General features: G+C 43.3%; 1 protein-coding gene across 1 annotated transcript; it reads right to left on the reverse strand.

Annotated features, from left to right (window-relative positions):
- Positions 1-56: 56 nt before the first annotated feature.
- On the reverse strand, positions 57-16,536 carry NQO1 (NAD(P)H quinone dehydrogenase 1). Its single transcript, XM_030204666.1, has 6 exons — positions 16,483-16,536; positions 8,727-8,891; positions 8,479-8,609; positions 3,591-3,704; positions 2,861-2,962; positions 57-533 (listed from the first exon to the last, which is right to left on the reverse strand). The coding sequence occupies exons 1-6, from the start codon at positions 16,487-16,489 to the stop codon at positions 219-221; spliced, it is 834 nt and encodes a 277-aa protein (XP_030060526.1). The 5' UTR covers positions 16,490-16,536; the 3' UTR covers positions 57-218.
- Between the last annotated feature and the right edge of the window lie 1,467 nt (positions 16,537-18,003).

The following is an 18,003-nucleotide window of genomic DNA, read 5'->3' on the forward strand; positions in this document are numbered from 1 at the left end:
AGCAGCTGCTAGCCAGGCAATGCAAGGGGGGGGGGGCCCGGCGCCAGAGTTCTCTCGCTCCTGCTCCTGTCGGGACATGATCACCCGGGTCCTGTCAGGAAAAGGGGATAGAGAAACCCCAGCCCAGGGCCGCCTCCCAGAGGCCCAGGCCCGGGGAATTTTGCCCACCCTGCCCCTCCCCCACCTCAGCAGCCCTGCTTTCCACTTGTGGTGAACAGTTACAGTCTGGTACTTCCAGCTTTGAGTTGATTATCCGGCGGTAGAGGTTTCCCCTGGTGCTGTCCGACAGTCAGGCCATAGGGGTGGGCACAGGTAGCCCCCTCCACCTCCTTCTTCAGGACAAAGCCAGCCTCAAAGCTCAAGTCAAAGTCAGAGTTCGGTGCAAAGGCGATGGCATTTTCTTCCCAGATGTTGGCCAAACGTTTCTTCCAATCCTCGAGAATCTGAGAGCGCACCTCGGGGGGAGTGTGAGCAATGCTGTAACAGACCTGAGGCTCCAACACTTGAAAGCCGCAGAAATGCAGGATACCTTGCTAGAGAAAAGCAGAAAAAATACAGGGTTGAAGCTTCAGCTAGTCTCCCTGCTCCAGCGCTGAACTGCCTAGAATGACTTATTTTGTAAAAGAAACAATGCATTTCTGGATCAGCTTCCTGAGGAATAACACAGCAGTTTACAAACAAAAAAAACCCAAGAACACCTGAGAACTTTTGTTATTAACTGAATGATTAAGTGGAAAAATGAGTGACCTGGTAGAGACTCAGGTGTGAGGTTCTCTTCTGGTACATACATAAGTAGTGCCATACTGGGAAAGACCAAAGGTCCATCTAGCCCAGCATCCTGTCACCGACAGTGGCCAATCCAGGTCAAGGGCACCTGGCATGCTCCCCAAACGTAAAAACATTCCAGACAAGTTATACCTAAAAATGCGGAATTTTTCCAAGTCCATTTAATAGCGGTCTATGGACTTGTCCTTTAGGAATCTATCTAACCCCTTTTTAAACTCCGTCAAGCTAACCGCCCATACCACGTTCTCCGGCAACGAATTCCAGAGTCTAATTACACGTTGGGTGAAGAAAAATTTTCTCCGATCCGTTTTAAATTTACCACACTGTAGCTTCAACTCATGCCCTCTAGTCAAACTCTGCAATGCTATTTAAGCTTTTAAGCAGAAGTGCTAAGAAAAAGCTCCGAGAGACAAAAAGCAGTTACGGCTCTGGTGAAAGCACACGCGGATGTAATTGTGATCGTCTCAGGGAAAAGGTGTGGAAAAGTAGCAGATCCATCCAAAATTGAGAATGGCCCTTTTTTCAAGTTATGGGTCCATTGAACTTCTGTAACTTCTTAATTTGTTTTTTTCACAGAAAAAGGATGGGGTTTGTACAGTTGTATTACAAATTGTTTGCTGTTACAGAATTAATTAAAACCCATCTTTTTTCAGAGACGGTCACAACGAAAGAGAATCAGACATGCAGCTTGTGAAGCCTCCCTTAATAACCTGCCCCCTAGTGTCCGGTCCTTAACAATACACGTGTCCCCATCATGCTTGTGTAGTGAGCAGCAACCACTGCCCTTCACAGGTTCGATGCCCAAAGCAAAAAGTTCAATGTGAGCACAGAGGATTCCTGGCATTAGGCCTGATAATCCTTTTAAAGAACTGAACAAGGGTAATTTATCTAATTTGTACTTTATTAGCTGTTGGTGTTACATTTTGATTCACTAAGGAGTGGTCTAGTGGTTAGAGCACCGAGGTGGACGGTTCAAATGCTCCTTGTGATCTTGGACAAGTCACTTAACCCTTCATTGCCTCGGGTACAAAATTAGATTGTGAGCCCTCCAGGGACAGGGAAAATACACTAAAGTCTCGTTAAAGCCCTTTCCAAATCGGTAAGGAACGGGTATGCATCAAGGAATAGGAATGCAAATGAGCTCCTCATTGTAGCTTACTTGCATTCTCTATTCCGTCGTTAAACAGTCGGCCAGTCGGCTGGTCTAGCATGTGCAGAGCAGCCAAGCGTTATGCTGGCTGCTCTGCGCATGCCAAGGACGTCCGAGATCGCCTCCGTTTCCCCCTCCCCCCTGCATTGAAATGACAACTTAGCGCATCTCCGGCCTCCCCACAATCAAAAAAAAAACGTCCATTTTGGCCGTCATTCCCCCCCCCCCCCCACAATAATAAAAACGTCTTTTTTGGCAGTGCTTCACTCAGCTGAAAGATCTGGAAGTCTGAGCCAATCACAGCGCGTTTAGCTCAGGGACTTCCAGGTCTCTCAGCTGAGTGAAGCATGGCTAAAAAAGACGTTTTTATTATTGCAGGGGGGTGGGGGGGGAAGGCGGCCAAAATGGGCGTTTTTTTGGATGGGCGTCCTCAACCGCACTGTCCTCTGGATCGAAGTGCATCGGAGGGGGTGAGCAGCGCAGCGTCTTGGGGGGGGGGGGGGGGGGGGGGGAATGACGGCTAAAATAGACATTTTTATTATTGCACTGATGAGCACTTGACTTTTTTTCCCTGATTTTTTGTTTGTTTACTTTTGTAGCAGTTTAACGAGAGGTACAGACCTCTCATTAGATTTTCCAGCGTTAAGGCAATTGGAAAAGGTTAGTGCATCTCATAACAATAGGGTTTCTACACAATTTAAGTGTTAATGGTCAAATTCATGCTCCAACAATGAGTCACACTGGCCAACCGCTTGCAACAGATCACAAGGAGCAGGTCTCAGCCCCAAAATGCTTTCAAATGAGAAGGAAAAACAGGCTGCCAATGCCTCGACTGTTCCTGTGCTGTCCGCATAAGAGCAATGCAGAGATCCCTGCACCCAGAACTGCCTGTAGGTCCCAGTAATCACTGGTAATGATCCATACCTGCACTGGCCAGAGGAGAACGTTCATATCCCCATTGATACCCTTTGGGGTGTACATGGACTTCAAACCTCCAGTGGTGAAGGACAGAACAGCTTTCTTCTTCTATGGAAAAATCAGAGAAAATTAGGAGAGAATTCAGGGTCAGCCGAGGACGCTCTGGATGCATCATGGGTGGGGAGAGAGGGTGGATAGGTCAAGTTCATCATAAAATTGACACAATAGCTTTCCAGAAGGTTCCCTGGTGCCTGAGCCCAACTTTAGAAACTATCACTGCAGACAAGGAATAGGAGGGAAGGGCTGGAGACAAATAGGGAGAAAGCCCTGGGGGGAGGGGGGGGGATGGGAGTGAAGGTTTATGGTACTGGACCCCTGTCCTCAACATTTCAAGGAAGAGTGATCACTCAGAGACAAGAATGTGAGGGGAGAACAAGCTAAATGCAGGAAAGGGCAGTAAGGATGCAGAGATTAGGAAAGGTATGGCCGATTACCAGCCTAACTCTGAACAGGAAAAGGAACATAAGAAAAGAGAAGACAAATTTACTTATTCAGATATTTTGTTAAGTGCTTATAAAAAAGCAAAGGGGGTATGTGTTTCTTACATCATTTTAATGCAAGACCACCATAAATATGTCCTGTTGGGGGTGGGGGCAGGCTATGTACGGCCCCAGAAAGGGACTGTGAACAAAGTTTTAATGCATAATACAGTCAAGACATGTTTTAAACTGCTTACATGGAAGTGCCCCAGATCGTACATGGACTGGGAACTATAAGCATATCCTTGTGTCAAAACACGATCGAACCAGCCCTTCAGAATCGCAGGCAGCCCGAACCAGTAAAATGGGAACTGCAAAAGGAAAGAGGACACAGAGACGTTACAGTTCGGTACCCAGCAGAACATCCTAACAACACTTCTGACATTTCGTGTCCCAGTCAGATATTATATAGAAACAGACAGGAGTAGGTGAAATTCTTTTATTAACCATGGCCTCTTAAGACCTGCTGAATCACATCCCTAAAGGACTCTTCTACTGTCTTTCGTTACCAAAGAGACAGCTTGCCAGGTTCCCACTTGTTTATCCCTGGCAATTACTTTTGCATTTGTACAACGGCAGCACAGCTTAAGGCCTCGTTTCAGTTTCTGTAACCCACTCACACGCTTACAGTGAGTTATACGCACTTGCTGCCGAAAAAGACAGGCTGCGTGTTTCATAGGAGGTGACCTTCGCTTGTTCCTAGGGATTGCCCACACTTTCCAGCAAAAGTTAAAAATGGCTCTTCCAAAGTTATTCTAGGATACAACCTCATTAGCTTGGAAATTAAAAGCTTCGGTTTGCCTTTTGCTATCTGGTTTTATTGTTTGCATTTCACAATTCCTCCTGCATTTTTATTATTGTAATTCTTCTAGGAAAAGGCGGAATAACGTTTCCATATTAAATTTCACCCTGCATACCAGCTCCAAGAACAGCTCCTAGCAGATGTTGCAAGGAAGCATGCAAGACAGAGCACGGCCGTCCGTCCGTCCGTACCGTTTCAGTCATGAACCTGGGACATTAAATAGCCTGCAACTGACATTTGTCAACATCACCAAGCCCTTTGCACCTCATTCTTTTTGATTTCCTAGTATCTAGTGGAAAGGTCCTGGGAAGGGTAGTCTGGAGCCAATAAATCATCAAATATTGAACAGAAAGGACTAATCAACTGCCTGCATGAGAAACCCAAAGGATTATCAAACAAAAGCAACTATACTTATTTTAAAAATACCGAGACTCTAGCACTTAAAAATAATAAATAAAAACAAAAAGGCAACTAAAAATACATAACTATACTTCTGAACTAATCCATACACCAGTTTCTTAAAACAAAAAAAAAAAAAAAAAAAAGGACATTACTGTTAGTTCGTGATGCATATCAATTAATAAACTCATCTCGTGAATTAACCCTTGACTAGCCTTTCTTTTAGTTTTCCCTCTCTCTTTATTGGAATAACCAAAAGGTAAATACAGCTTTCATCAGCCAACAATCCCCACTGGTCAGATTAATCCTCTGCAGTAGAACAATTCTAGAAATTGTTTGATTCTGGCAACTCATTAGAAAAAAAAAAAAGTTAATTCTGCGCCTGGTGTTGCGAAGTAATTAAGACAAACATGTGATGAGTGGTACTAAGGGACTTACTAATCCCTGATCAGCATTAGGATCCCTTGGTAATAATTGCTTAGACACCTTAAGTACATGGATAGAATGAATAAAAAGGAAAAGTAGGAAGTAAGAAACATCAGGAAATGTTTAAACTGTGGTGTCTGGTGGCAGAACATGAGTGTCTCTCCCAGGGTTCAAGGACAGGAGGAATCAACCTGAATCCCATCCTTATTCCCACTTGATACCCCTGTGATACAGGGCCAGATAAAAGGTATGAAAGAGAAAGCAGAGTCTGGAGTGAGACCCCAACAGTAGGATACAAAAATCCGACCCATAGCTCCGAAGTTCCCAGTTTTGATCTGCCTCTGGAGGAGAGGAACAGTGGATGTCAGTAGAAGGGATATTCCTTTAGAGGGTCTTTTTTTGTCTCTGTTTAACCAGTGTGATTTATTATGTTAAATGTATGTGTGACCATGTCAGTCTCATGCTGGCACTCTCTGTTTAACTTTGCCACCTGTCGGAAGATCTAAGCCAAATCTTTGCTGAAAATAGTTCAGAAAAAGCTCCTTAGTAAGAGTCTTGTCTGTGATAGGGACAGATGAGGAAGTCATACAAATTCCTCAGCAGAGTTGACAGCCTGTGTATCTTCCTGACTAGTCTGTACCGTGTTTAAATGTTCAGAACTTTATATAGCTCATTGTTATAATAGAGAGTAAGAATGAATAACCAACGTTAACATATTTTTCTAAATTGTCCCCAAGTACTTCTCTGGAGGTATAACCCTTGTGCTGCTAATGTTTGTTGTGTTTTACGGATAAATCCAGTTAAGCAAACAAATAAAATAAAAAGGGGGCGGAATAAAAAAACCCTGTATTTACAAATCAGTTGTGGTTCTGGTAAACTGACTGGGTGTGAAACTATTTGGTTTATGGGAGCTGTAAAACTCTTACCTAAGGTGTGTTTTGTATTTAATGTGTATTTCCTATGGGATTGAGATGTTTCCTGTTTCAGATCAGTAGACTTTTTGGAAAGGTTATCTGCCATTACTATTTGTAATTGATCTTTGATTCTGCATTTATTTATTGAGTGGAGGTACCAATATGACGCGATTCTGTTTGTTATCGTAATCTTTCCCCCCGTTTTTAAATCAGTTTTGCCTGTGTTGTGAGTGGGGTCTTACATTGCCATTTATCTCTAGCAGACTGATTTCGCCTGGAGCGGCAGATTTAAGGAAGTCATTTGATCTGAGTCTCACCATTAAAAAAAAACAAATAGGTTACTGGAATATTTTGGGGAGCAGGTGAATTCTAACAGTGATTGAACGTTGCTTCATAACGAGGACCCGTTTCACCAGTGCAGGCTTCTTCGGGGGAAACAGCGTCAATTCATCCTGTTATACACGGCTCTGGCGAACACTGGTGAAACGGGTCCCTGTTATGAAGCAAGCCTAAAACCTAAGGCTGAATGCTGCTGTACCTGTATTGATTGTCAAGAGCGAGCAGATGGTTATTGCACAATATATGAGAGAAATCTACAAATACATTAAAAAAATGTTTGTAATGAAATGTTCTTGGGAGGCTTTTGCCAATGATCGGTCTTACTCAACAGGCTGCCGTGGGATCTCTGTAATAGTGGCTGGATATTGTTTCCACAACATAAGCTTCTGACTGCTGAGGCTTTTCCCCCCCCCCCCCCCTTCTTATAGCATTTACTAGCTGTTGAGCCCGTGAAAACGGGCTACTTTTGGAATGGGGGGGTTTCCGAGCTCCCCCCCCCCCGAGGTCAGCGCCGCCGCCGCCCATCCACCTGGCCCGAGCAGCACTGTAAACTTACATCAGCACGCAGCAGCAGGCACATCAGCAAAGCTGCCGTCAGGGCGGGCTTTCTTCTCTGCCTATGTCCCGCCCTCGTGTGACAATATTGGGGGGGTTTTAAATTAGCATATTGATGGAAGAATAATTTCTTTAAATAGCAGAACAGATCATGAATTCCAGTTGGTAGCTATAGGATTTTGTTTCTTTATAAATGCTTTATGTAATTAAATGCTGGTAGGAGTCTTTATCAGTGAAGATTTCAGTTGTAGTTTATTATATTTTTTTTGCGATGTGTTATTTTTTTCTTAGGGGGCTGTTTTGTGTTGGAGCTATGTTGTCAAGGATTGCTTTGTCAGGGCTATTATGACTGGGTGCCGGGGAATATTGATTTTTTTTTACCTGGGAATGAGAATGGGACTTTTGGTAAGTGGGAGGGTCTGGAGGTCCTGTGTTTGGACACCTTGTTGCTTCTGCGGGCGCTGGGGGGGGGGGGGGGGGAGGTTCTCCGATTCATCTGGCGGACATTTTTGCTTCTTGTCGGTTACATCATTATGTTTCTACCCTGAACAAAACTGTTATCTGGTCAACACGGATCTAAGCTTCCTCTTCTTCTGCCTGGAAAGGGCTATTCTAGGGTTTTCAACAGACAAAAATATGTCTGTTTTGTCAGAGAAATGCATAGAACGGCTGCTTCACTGACCTTTATTAAATTAATTAGCATCCCTACTGTGCCTATAGGTGCAGAATATCACAAGTTCTACATTATGCAAACACAACTTTTTCATATAGGGGGAGTGGCTTCCCCTCTCTGCCAGAAATGTGCCCAACAGACTATTTCCTTTTTTAATGATTTTTGAAAATGTCCAAGATTCATTATTTCTGGTTGAAGGTGATTGACTATTTAGAAACTCTTTTGGATTCCATTATCCCAGTATCAGGTGCAGGCTTCCTGTTGGATAAATAGGAATTTTTTTATTTTGTTTTGCCGAATGAGGGTGGCTACTTGCTTATCTACAAGGTGGCTCTTTTGGGGAAAAAATGTCTGTCTTGAAGGTTTGGACCGTCCCTAATTCCCCTTCTTTTTGGAGCTGGCGTAGCAATCATATTACGTTAACGGAGAAGCAAAAAAAAAAAGGGGGGGTCTCCTTCTGTTAAAGGTAAGAAGCCACCTCTGTCAATATGGGACCCTTGCATAGCCTGTTTATCATCAAGGGCCAGCAGTTCGGTCTTGAACACTCTGTAATCAATAGTATGCTTCTGAGTCTAGTATAAGCTCATTATTGATTTTTGTGAGGGGGTTGGGTTGGGTTGGACTAGGTTGGGGTATTGATTACTAGGAATTCTTATCTTAGTGCAGGGCTATAAGAAACAAAGTCCTACACTGTTTCGCTGGTTATATCATGCCTTCGATTGTGGTTCTGCCTCGTTTATCATCAGATACTGTCCTTTGTTTGTAAAATTGAATAAACAGATTAAAAAAAAAAAGAACATTCTCTCTCTTGCATCATTAACAATGAGGTAGATACTTGGGATTTCTTTTGTTCGGCTGTGAATTGTAGTGTTTAGTGAGTCAGCGTCTGTCAGTTGTGTCACAACGGAACGAACAGTGTCTCAACTTGTCTGAAAGACAAACAATATGGACCAGCTTAGTTTGGAAAAGTTCCTGACCTGGAAAATGACGAGGTCGGCAGAATCTAGCTTCTTCTGTTCCTGTACAATGTCCTTGCTGAGCCGGCCCTCTTTCCATGCCAGCATGGACTCCGAGCCATACTTGAAGTTATCCGGCTCCTTAAGATCACCTAATGCAGAAAAGCAAAGTGAGAAGCAAAGTCCAAACCCCAAACAACACAAGCCTGTGTCTGATCTAACTTTACAACCAGCCCTGCTCTCCTACTCCTGGGCACAGGTGTCAGTACCTGTAATGTCCTGCCGAGAGGCCACAGGGTTAAAATTCATGGCACACAGGTCAGAGACGGTGACCTTCCAGCCCTTCTTCCGTAGGGCCTCTTCGGCAGCTTCCTTCATAGCCCAGCTGAATGAAGTCTTTTCCGGGTGGGCAAACACGATGAGGGCTCTCCTTCCTGCAAGAAATATTCTGATGAAATAGTGTGTCCTTTTCGTCTCTTCCTTACATGCCTTGCTTTTTTTTTTTTTATTCATCCTTTTTTATTCAGACAGTTCAATAAATTTACACAAATTAAAATACAATACAACCTAATATTCAGTCTGCCTGAATTTTTTGAAACATTTCTGAACACAACTTTTCCCCCCCCCCCCTCCTCCCCTCTATCCCTATCCCCCCAAATCACTTCAAGAGTTCAAGATTTTGCTTCTTGCCACTGGCGTGAGTGTGTCCCAAAATGGAGACCAAGTGTGACAAAACTGATCACCTCTCTTAGAGGCTAAATCTCTTATACCTTTCTTTTCGATGGCACAAGCTTGAATCATTGCGGATCTCCAGTGTGCAACACTCGGTTGATCTGTTATCAACCATAGTTGCAATATGACACGTTTTGCCATTAATACTGTCCTCTTCAAGAATGCCGTGAGTCCTGCCGGCGCAGGCCGCTGTATGTCAAATAGATCAAACAGTTGCTTAGGAGTTGGTTTCCAAGTGTAGTTCCACATTTTGGAGACATGTTCGCTCAATTTCGTCCAAAAGGCTTTAACTGGCGCACATGTCCAATACATGTGCCCCAAGTGGGCCATATCCTCCTTACATTTTGGGCAATTGTCCACTTCTCGAAGCGTGGCTTTATATGCTCTGTGTGGTGAGACGTGTAACCGAAGCAGAAATTTATATTGTAGCTCCCACCAGGTAGCATTGTCCGTGACTGAAGTTATAGTTTTAAGACATTTATCAATCTGCTCAGGGTATAGATTACTCTGCAATTCCTCATTCCAGGCTTGTGCCACCCGGTGACAGTCAATTTGTTGCAAAGAGTCCCTCAAACCCCGATGAAAATAGCTCAGGGGCACTCGTGACTGTGCCTCAAGACCCAATATTTCACTCAGTTTTTCCCAGGCAACATTTTTTAATGATTCTGCCGGTAAAGAGCTTACATAGTGTCGTAATTGTGTATATGCTAACCAGTCATTCACACCCAAACCATACTCTTCCTTCAAGTCCTCAAATGATTTTAATGTCCCTTGTTCAGTTACCACGTGGAATAAGTACCTAATTCCCATTTTAGCCCACCTCTGGAAACATGCCTTGCTTTTTATTTTGTTTATCAAACTTATATGCTTCATTATCCAAAAATCTAACCATGTGTGACTGTCTGTGTCTCTCTCCCCCACTATGCTGCCTATGTGTGTGTGACTGTCTCTCTGTCTCTCACCTGCCATGTGCTTTGGCCTAGTAAATCAAAGAACATCATATATTCCAGTAATCTGGGGAAAAGGAAACTTTCCCCCACCACAAACTCAAGAGGCAAAACTTTTATCTAGCTATACCCACACGAATACCAGCCTACCACCATCAAGTAACCCCTGAACTACAACTGCGACCACTACTAACAGATCAGTACTTGGAAACTTGGCCTAGTTAATGCCAGATCAGTCAATAAAAATTGTCCTATGATCCATGATGTCATCAGTGACCCACTTACACATCTTGGGAATAACTAAGACTTGTCTGGATGAAAGAAGAAGAATCGTTAGATCAGGAAGGAGCAAATGGAGCACTCAGGGAGGACAAGACCATAGTGGAGAGATTTAATACATTCTTTGCTTTGGTTTTTATGGAAGAAGATGTAAGAGATCTACCAATACCAGAAATAGATTCCAGGAGTGATGATGAAGAGGAACTGAAAGAAATCTTGGTGAACTTAGAAGATGTACCGAGACAAACTGACAAGTTAAAGAGTGATAATCACCTGGACCGGATGGTATGCACCCCATGGCACTGAAAGAACTGAAATTGCTGACCTGCTGCTAGTGATCTAAAATCTGTTGTTAAAATTGTCCATAGTACCTGAAGACTGGAGGGAGGCCAACGTGATGCCAGTTTTTAAAAAAGGTTTCTGAGGTGATCCGGGAAATTACAGACTGGTAAGCCTGACTTCGGTACCGGGCATAATAGTGGAAACTATTATAAAGAATAAAATCACGTAACACATAGACAAACGAGTCAACATGGGGGTTCAGCCAAGGGAGGTCTTGCCTCACCAATTTGCTTCATTTCTTTGAAGCCGTGAATAAACATGTCGATAAAGGTGAGTCAGTTGATGTTGTGTATCTAGATTTTCAGAAAGCTTTTGACAAAGTACCTCATGAGAAACTCCTGAGAAAATGAAGGAGTCACGGGATAGGAGGCAATGTCTTTCTATGAATTAAGAATTGGTTACTGGACAAAAAATAGAGGGTAGGGTTAAATGGCCATTTTTCTCAATGGCGGAGGGTGAAAAGTGGGGTGCCGCAGGGATCTGTACCGAGACCAGTGCTATTTAACATATTTATAAATGATCTGGAATGCTCCTGGAAAAGCTTCATGTGGGCAAATCCTTTAAACGGAAGAAAATATTTTTTGTCCATATGGGATCCATATCTTGCATCATTACCTCCTAGAGTACGGAGCTTTGTCTTGAACCCTCTCTAGGTACTAATGAAGGTTAGCTTGTTTTACTTCAAAGGTTTCAAAGTGATATCTGGGGTTTCTTTGGGTTTTTTTTTAATATAATATTACTCATGGAAACCAACTGCCGTAAGGAGGTGGTCCGTTTCATTTGGAGAGAGAGACAAAAGAGAACAGGCTAACCCCCTGCGTTAGATGATAGAAAAATTCTAATTATTCTGGCAGGACTGTTTCGCTAGCTCTACGGTGACTTGGTTTTCTATGAAGGGTAACTTTTTTGTATTGTTTTGTTTTTGTAGATTGAGGCATAGCTCTTTCTATTTGCGGTAACAGCAATGAGGGCTGTTTATGGAGGAGAGGGATTGTAGACTGGGATATTGCTGTACATCTTTCTGATGGTTTGTTCTCTACCTGGCTCTTAGTTCACTTATCACTGGTTTATTATTGACATATACAGTGGGGGAAATAAGTATTTGATCCCTTGCTGATTTTGTAAGTTTGCCCACTGACAAAGACATGAGCAGCCCATAATTGAAGGGTAGGTTATTGGTAACAGTGAGAGATAGCACATCACAAATTAAATCCGGAAAATCACATTGTGGAAAGTATATGAATTTATTTGCATTCTGCAGAGGGAAATAAGTATTTAATCCCTCTGGCAAACAAGACCTAATACTTGGTGGCAAAACCCTTGTTGGCAAGCACAGCGGTCAGACGTCTTCTGTAGTTGATGATGAGGTTTGCACACATGTCAGGAGGAATTTTGGTCCACTCCTCTTTGCAGATCATCTCTAAATCATTAAGAGTTCTGGGCTGTCGCTTGGCAACTCGCAGCTTCAGCTCCCTCCATAAGTTTTCAATGGGATTAAGGTCTGGTGACTGGCTAGGCCACTCCATGACCCTAATGTGCTTCTTCCTGAGCCACTCCTTTGTTGCCTTGGCTGTATGTTTTGGGTCATTGTCGTGCTGGAAGACCCAGCCACGACCCATTTTTAAGGCCCTGGCGGAGGGGAAGGAGGTTGTCACTCAGAATTGTACGGTACATGGCCCCATCCATTCTCCCATTGATGCGGTGAAGTAGTCCTGTGCCCTTAGCAGAGAAACACCCCCAAAACATAACATTTCCACCTCCATGCTTGACAGTGGGGACGGTGTTCTTTGGGTCATAGGCAGCATTTCTCTTCCTCCAAACACGGCGAGTTGAGTTCATGCCAAAGAGCTCAATTTTTGTCTCATCTGACCACAGCACCTTCTCCCAATCACTCTCGGCATCATCCAGGTGTTCACTGGCAAACTTCAGACGGGCCGTCACATGTGCCTTCCGGAGCAGGGGGACCTTGCGGGCACTGCAGGATTGCAATCCGTTATGTCGTAATGTGTTACCAATGGTTTTCGTGGTGACAGTGGTCCCAGCTGCCTTGAGATCATTGACAAGTTCCCCCCTAGTAGTTGTAGGCTGATTTCTAACCTTCCTCATGATCAAGGATACCCCACGAGGTGAGATTTTGCGTGGAGCCCCAGATCTTTGTCGATTGACAGTCATTTTGTACTTCTTCCATTTTCTTACTATGGCACCAACAGTTGTCTCCTTCTCGCCCAGCGTCTTACTGATGGTTTTGTAGCCCATTCCAGCCTTGTGCAGGTGTATGATCTTGTCCCTGACATCCTTAGACAGCTCCTTGCTCTTGGCCATTTTGTAGAGGTTAGAGTCTGACTGATTCACTGAGTCTGTGGACAGGTGTCTTTCATACAGGTGACCATTGCCGACAGCTGTCTGTCATGCAGGTAACGAGTTGATTTGGAGCATCTACCTGGTCTGTAGGGGCCAGATCTCTTACTGGTTGGTGGGGGATCAAATACTTATTTCCCTCTGCAGAATGCAAATAAATTCATATACTTTCCACAATGTGATTTTCCGGATTTAATTTGTGATGTGCTATCTCTCACTGTTACCAATAACCTACCCTTCAATTATGGGCTGCTCATGTCTTTGTCAGTGGGCAAACTTACAAAATCAGCAAGGGATCAAATACTTATTTCCCCCACTGTACATTAGTCCTTTCAAGTGATATGGTGGGGAGGGAGGATAAGTTTGTAATTTGATATATTCAAATTTAAGAAAGAAACATTATTTGTTTGCTTGACTGTTTATTGATGTTTTCAATAAAAAGATTAAACATAAATGATCTGCAAACTGGAACGACAAGTGAGGTGATTAAATCTGACGAAACTTAATGCAGACAAAAATCAAAGTCATGCACATTGGAAAGAATAATCCAAATCATAGTTTCTGATGCTAGGGTCCACTTCAGGAGTCGGCACTCAAGAAAGAGACCTAAGTGTCACTGTAGACACTACACTGAAATCTTCTGCCCAGTGTGCGGCAGCGGACAAAAAAGCAAACTAGGAATTATTAGGAGACGGATGCAAAATAAGACCAGAAATATTGTAATGCTTCTGTATCGCTCCATGATACAACCTCAATTCTGATTGCTGTATCTCAAAAAAGGTTCAAAGAAGAGCGATCAAAATGATACATATAAGGAAAGGCTAAAGAGGTTAGGGCTCTTCAGCTTGGAAGAGAGACAGCTGAGGGGGAGATATGATTGAGATCTACACAATTCCTGAGTGGTGTGGAACAGGTGGAGGTGAATCGATTTTTCATTCATTGAAAATGTACAAAGACCAGGGGACACTCAATAAAACTGCATGGAAATACTTTTATTATTAAATTTGTACCCCGCGCTTTCCGCTCAGAGCAGGTTCATTGCGGCTTAAGAAAAGAAATACGTATATCAGAATAAAAAGATGGGCAAGAGTGAAGGGAGTAGTTTTAAAACAAATATGAGGAAATGTTTTCACTCAAAGAATAAACTCTGGTGCCCACCAAATTGCCTTCCCTCTCCAGCCGTGTCTCTGTCCCCTCCCATGTTGTTACAACACTTTCTTCTGTGCCTTACATTGCCCTCCCTCTGCCCCCTTCTCCAAACGAATGCTAGGCTGTGTCTCATGTCTCTCCCACCCCCTGCCAAGTACAGGGCACCTTCTTCTACTAATCTCCCTCCCTGTCTTCCCTGCCTTACCGACTCCCTCCATGAGGCAAAAGACAGAGATGATTAGAGAGGGAAAGCAGCAGAAGGAGTCTGACCTAAGAAAAACTCCTGTAACCCTTTGCCACCAGGAATTGGCTATATTGTTAATTTAAACAGTCAAATCCCCCCTAACTTTCTCCTGGGCATCCAACTTATCCATTCTCAGGAAGCGGCATGGGGCTGCGGGAGACTTTTTGTTTGGAATTTACTTCCCAAAGCAGTGTGGGATATGAAGTCCTGATTCTACCTGTTGAAAAAAAAAATCAGTGCTGCAGGTCCCATAATGCATTGAGTAAATTCGCTTGTTTCAAATGCTGAAGTGGCTTCAAATGTGAAACTGGGTAACTTGGAAGATCTGCTGCCCCATGAACTAGTTAAGCTACACTTTCTTTTCTTTTACAGTAAATCTGGGAAATGGGGGGGGTTGTTGATGTTTAATCTATATTTGCTATTTGGAATTTATAATGACAGTTGTTACCTATTGTTTCTTTTGATACTAAAACGATGTAAATGAGCTTGCAGAGACGGGGATCTCTTTTTGACACCAATGTTGTGGACGTGACTTTTTTTTTTTCCTTTTATTGATGGATATTTGTATCCCACATTTTCCCACCGTATGGCAGGTTCAATGTGACTTACATATTGCTAAAAAGGCGGTTACAAAATGTAGATTTGTAGAAGTCTAGAACACAATACAGAAGATGTGACGTGAGAAGTCTATATTGTACTTTTTCATTTTTCTTCATGTATATTATTACCATCTGTGTCACATGCTACTACTACTATTACTTGACATTTCTAAAGCGCTACTAGGGTTACGCAGCGCTGTACAATTTAACATAGAAGGACAGTCCCTGCTCAAAGGAGCTTACAATCTAAAGGACAAATGTACAGTCAGTCAAATAGGGGCATGAAATGTTGCTAGTGGAATAGCAACATTCCATGTAGAATCTCCAATAGTAGCAACATTCCATGTAGAATCACCAATAGTAGCAACATTCCATGTAGAAGTTGGCCCTTGCAGATCACCAATGTGGCCGCACAGGCTTCTGCTCAGACTCACAGAAACAGAAGCCTGCGCAGCCTTCTACATGGAATGTTGCTAGTGGAATAGCAACATTCCATGTAGAATCTCCAATAGTAGCAACATTCCATGTAGAATCTCCAATAGTAGCAACATTCCATGTAGAATCTCCAATAGTAGCAACATTCCATGCTACCAAGCCCAGGGCAAGCAGTGGCTTCCCCCCTCCCCCCCCCCCATGCCTACTACTACTACTTGACATTTCTAAAGCGCTCCTAGGGTTACGCAGCGCTGTACAATTTAACATAGAAGGACAGTCCCTGCTCAAAGGACCTTACAATCTAAAGGACAAATGTACAGTCAGTCAAATAGGGGCATGGAATGTTGCTAGTGGAATAGCAACATTCCATGTAGAATCTCCAATAGTAGCAAGATTCCATCTAGAATCTGCAATAGTAGCAAGATTCCATGTAGAATCTCCAATAGTAGCAACAGAATCTCCAATAGTAGCAACATTCCATGTAGAATCTCCAATAGTAGCAACATTCCATGCTACCAAGCCCAGGGCAAGCAGTGGCTTCCCCCCTCCCCCCCATGCCTACTACTACTACTTGACATTTCTAAAGCGCTACTAGGGTTACGCAGCGCTGTACAATTTAACATAGGACAGTCCCTGCTCAAAGGAGCTTACAATCTAAAGGACAAATGTACAGTCAGTCAAATAGGGGCAGTCTAGATTTCCTGAAAGGTATAAAGGTTAGGTGCCGAAAGCAACATGCATGAACTTTATACTGCTTACATACTTTAAGGTGTCTTTAAATATTATATTGTAGTACAATTGTTGTTATTAATGTTCTCACTTTATAACAAAATCAATAAAAATATTAAGACTAAAAAAAAACCTGGGTGAATCTGTTCATAAAAGTGACTGTCTGTCTGTCCGTCCCTCCCCTGCCATGCTTCCTATGTCTGTCTCTCACCTGCCATGTTGCGCTCCGGTGCAACGTCGGTCTCTTTGCCCCTTGCTTTTTCCTTTTCGGGCGCGGTCCGAGGGTATTTAAAGGAAGAGGCGGGGTTTCGCGTATGGAGCGCGGCTGCCCCTGAAACCCCGCCCTTTGGGGGAGGAGCTTACTCAGTACAGAGGAGGAGCGCGTTCCCCACACGCCGTAGTTAAGCTCGAGGAAGGTGTCAGGTCGGATTCATTGACAACCCCCTTTTGGGCTCGAGCGCCCGACGCAGAAATGAAAATTCTTCCGTGCAAATTGATTGGCCTGGAGTTTACGCCCCTCCCCCTCCAGCAGCACAAGGTCACGTGATAGATTTAGAGCCCAACCCGTAGAGCGAAGTTGTAACATAGTAACACTAAAACAAACGAACAATAGCCGGGCAGCGACTTTGCCTTTCTGCATTGTGCTGCTCTGTCTTCAAAAAATACACATGGACTGTCGATTCTTCCCTAAATACAAATAAATAATAATAATAAAAACAGAGAAAAGGAAATAAGACGATTCCTTTTTTTTATTGGACTAACTTAATACGTCTTTTGTAATCCTTCTTCTTCAGATCACCACTTTATTTCCCTGCTGAGAAATGGTACAAAGAATCACTATTATTATCGTATTATAGCTAATAAGCATTGGCTTGGACTAAAATGTAATAATCCACAATCTGCTTGGATTGTGTATCAAATCCTTTTGAAAGTAATTGGGGCTTTTTTTTTCACAGTAGGGAGCAATGACGTGGCCTGGAGTTTTTGCACCACACTTGAGCCTTAAGAGCTGTCAGCAAAAACTGAGACGAGGCTACAATAGGTTCTCAATGGTCACTCATCCACCTCCTCCTTCTACTCCCTCCCCTAGGCATTATCAGGGTAATTGAAATCACCCATTTTTATTGTATTGCCCAATTTCTTAGCCTCCCTAATTTCTGATAACATTTCTACATCTGTCTGTTCATCCTGGCCAGGTGGACGGTAGTACACTCCTATCACTATCCTTCTCCCCTTTACACTTGGAATTTACGTGCGGTGTGTGTAAATAGGTGCCTGTAAATTCCAATGTGTGTATCTGAAAAGTGGGCGTGACCAAAGGAGGAGTGTGAGCAAGTCAGAGGTGTCAGAACCCTTATTTTATCATCCTCACTTTAATATTCCCTTATCTCTTGTTTGTCCTGTTTGTCTGTCCTAATTAGATTTTAAGCTCTGTTGAGCAGGGACTGTCTCTTCATGTTCAAGTGTACAGCGCTGCGTACGTCTAGTAGCGCTATAGAAATGATAAGTAGTAGTAATTTCAATCCGTTGGGATTCCAAGATATGTTTCATGTCCTCTGTCCTCGTCCTTCACCCCTATCAGGCCGGCCCTAGAAAACATCACAGCAACATTAGAACTTCTCTGGATCAGCACTTCTCCGGTGGTGGTTTCCCCTCACCCTCTCCTCAACTTTTCATCTTGTCAATCACAATCTCCTGTTTCAACACTTACATTCTATTGGCAGTTCTGGTA

This window comes from Microcaecilia unicolor, chromosome 5, assembly GCF_901765095.1.
Source record: "Microcaecilia unicolor chromosome 5, aMicUni1.1, whole genome shotgun sequence".
Taxonomy (NCBI): Eukaryota; Metazoa; Chordata; class Amphibia; order Gymnophiona; family Siphonopidae; genus Microcaecilia; species Microcaecilia unicolor.

Bases quoted from the DNA above. Each gene is read 5' to 3' on its own strand.
- NQO1 (XM_030204666.1), bottom strand. The intron at 3,705-8,478 runs GTCAGGAACTTT...TTCCTTTTGCAG, and splicing joins CCGACCTCGTCATTTTCCAG to TTCCCATTTTACTGGTTCGG. The intron at 534-2,860 runs GTATGGATCATT...GCTTTTCTCTAG, and splicing joins TTCTCCTCTGGCCAGTGCAG to CAAGGTATCCTGCATTTCTG.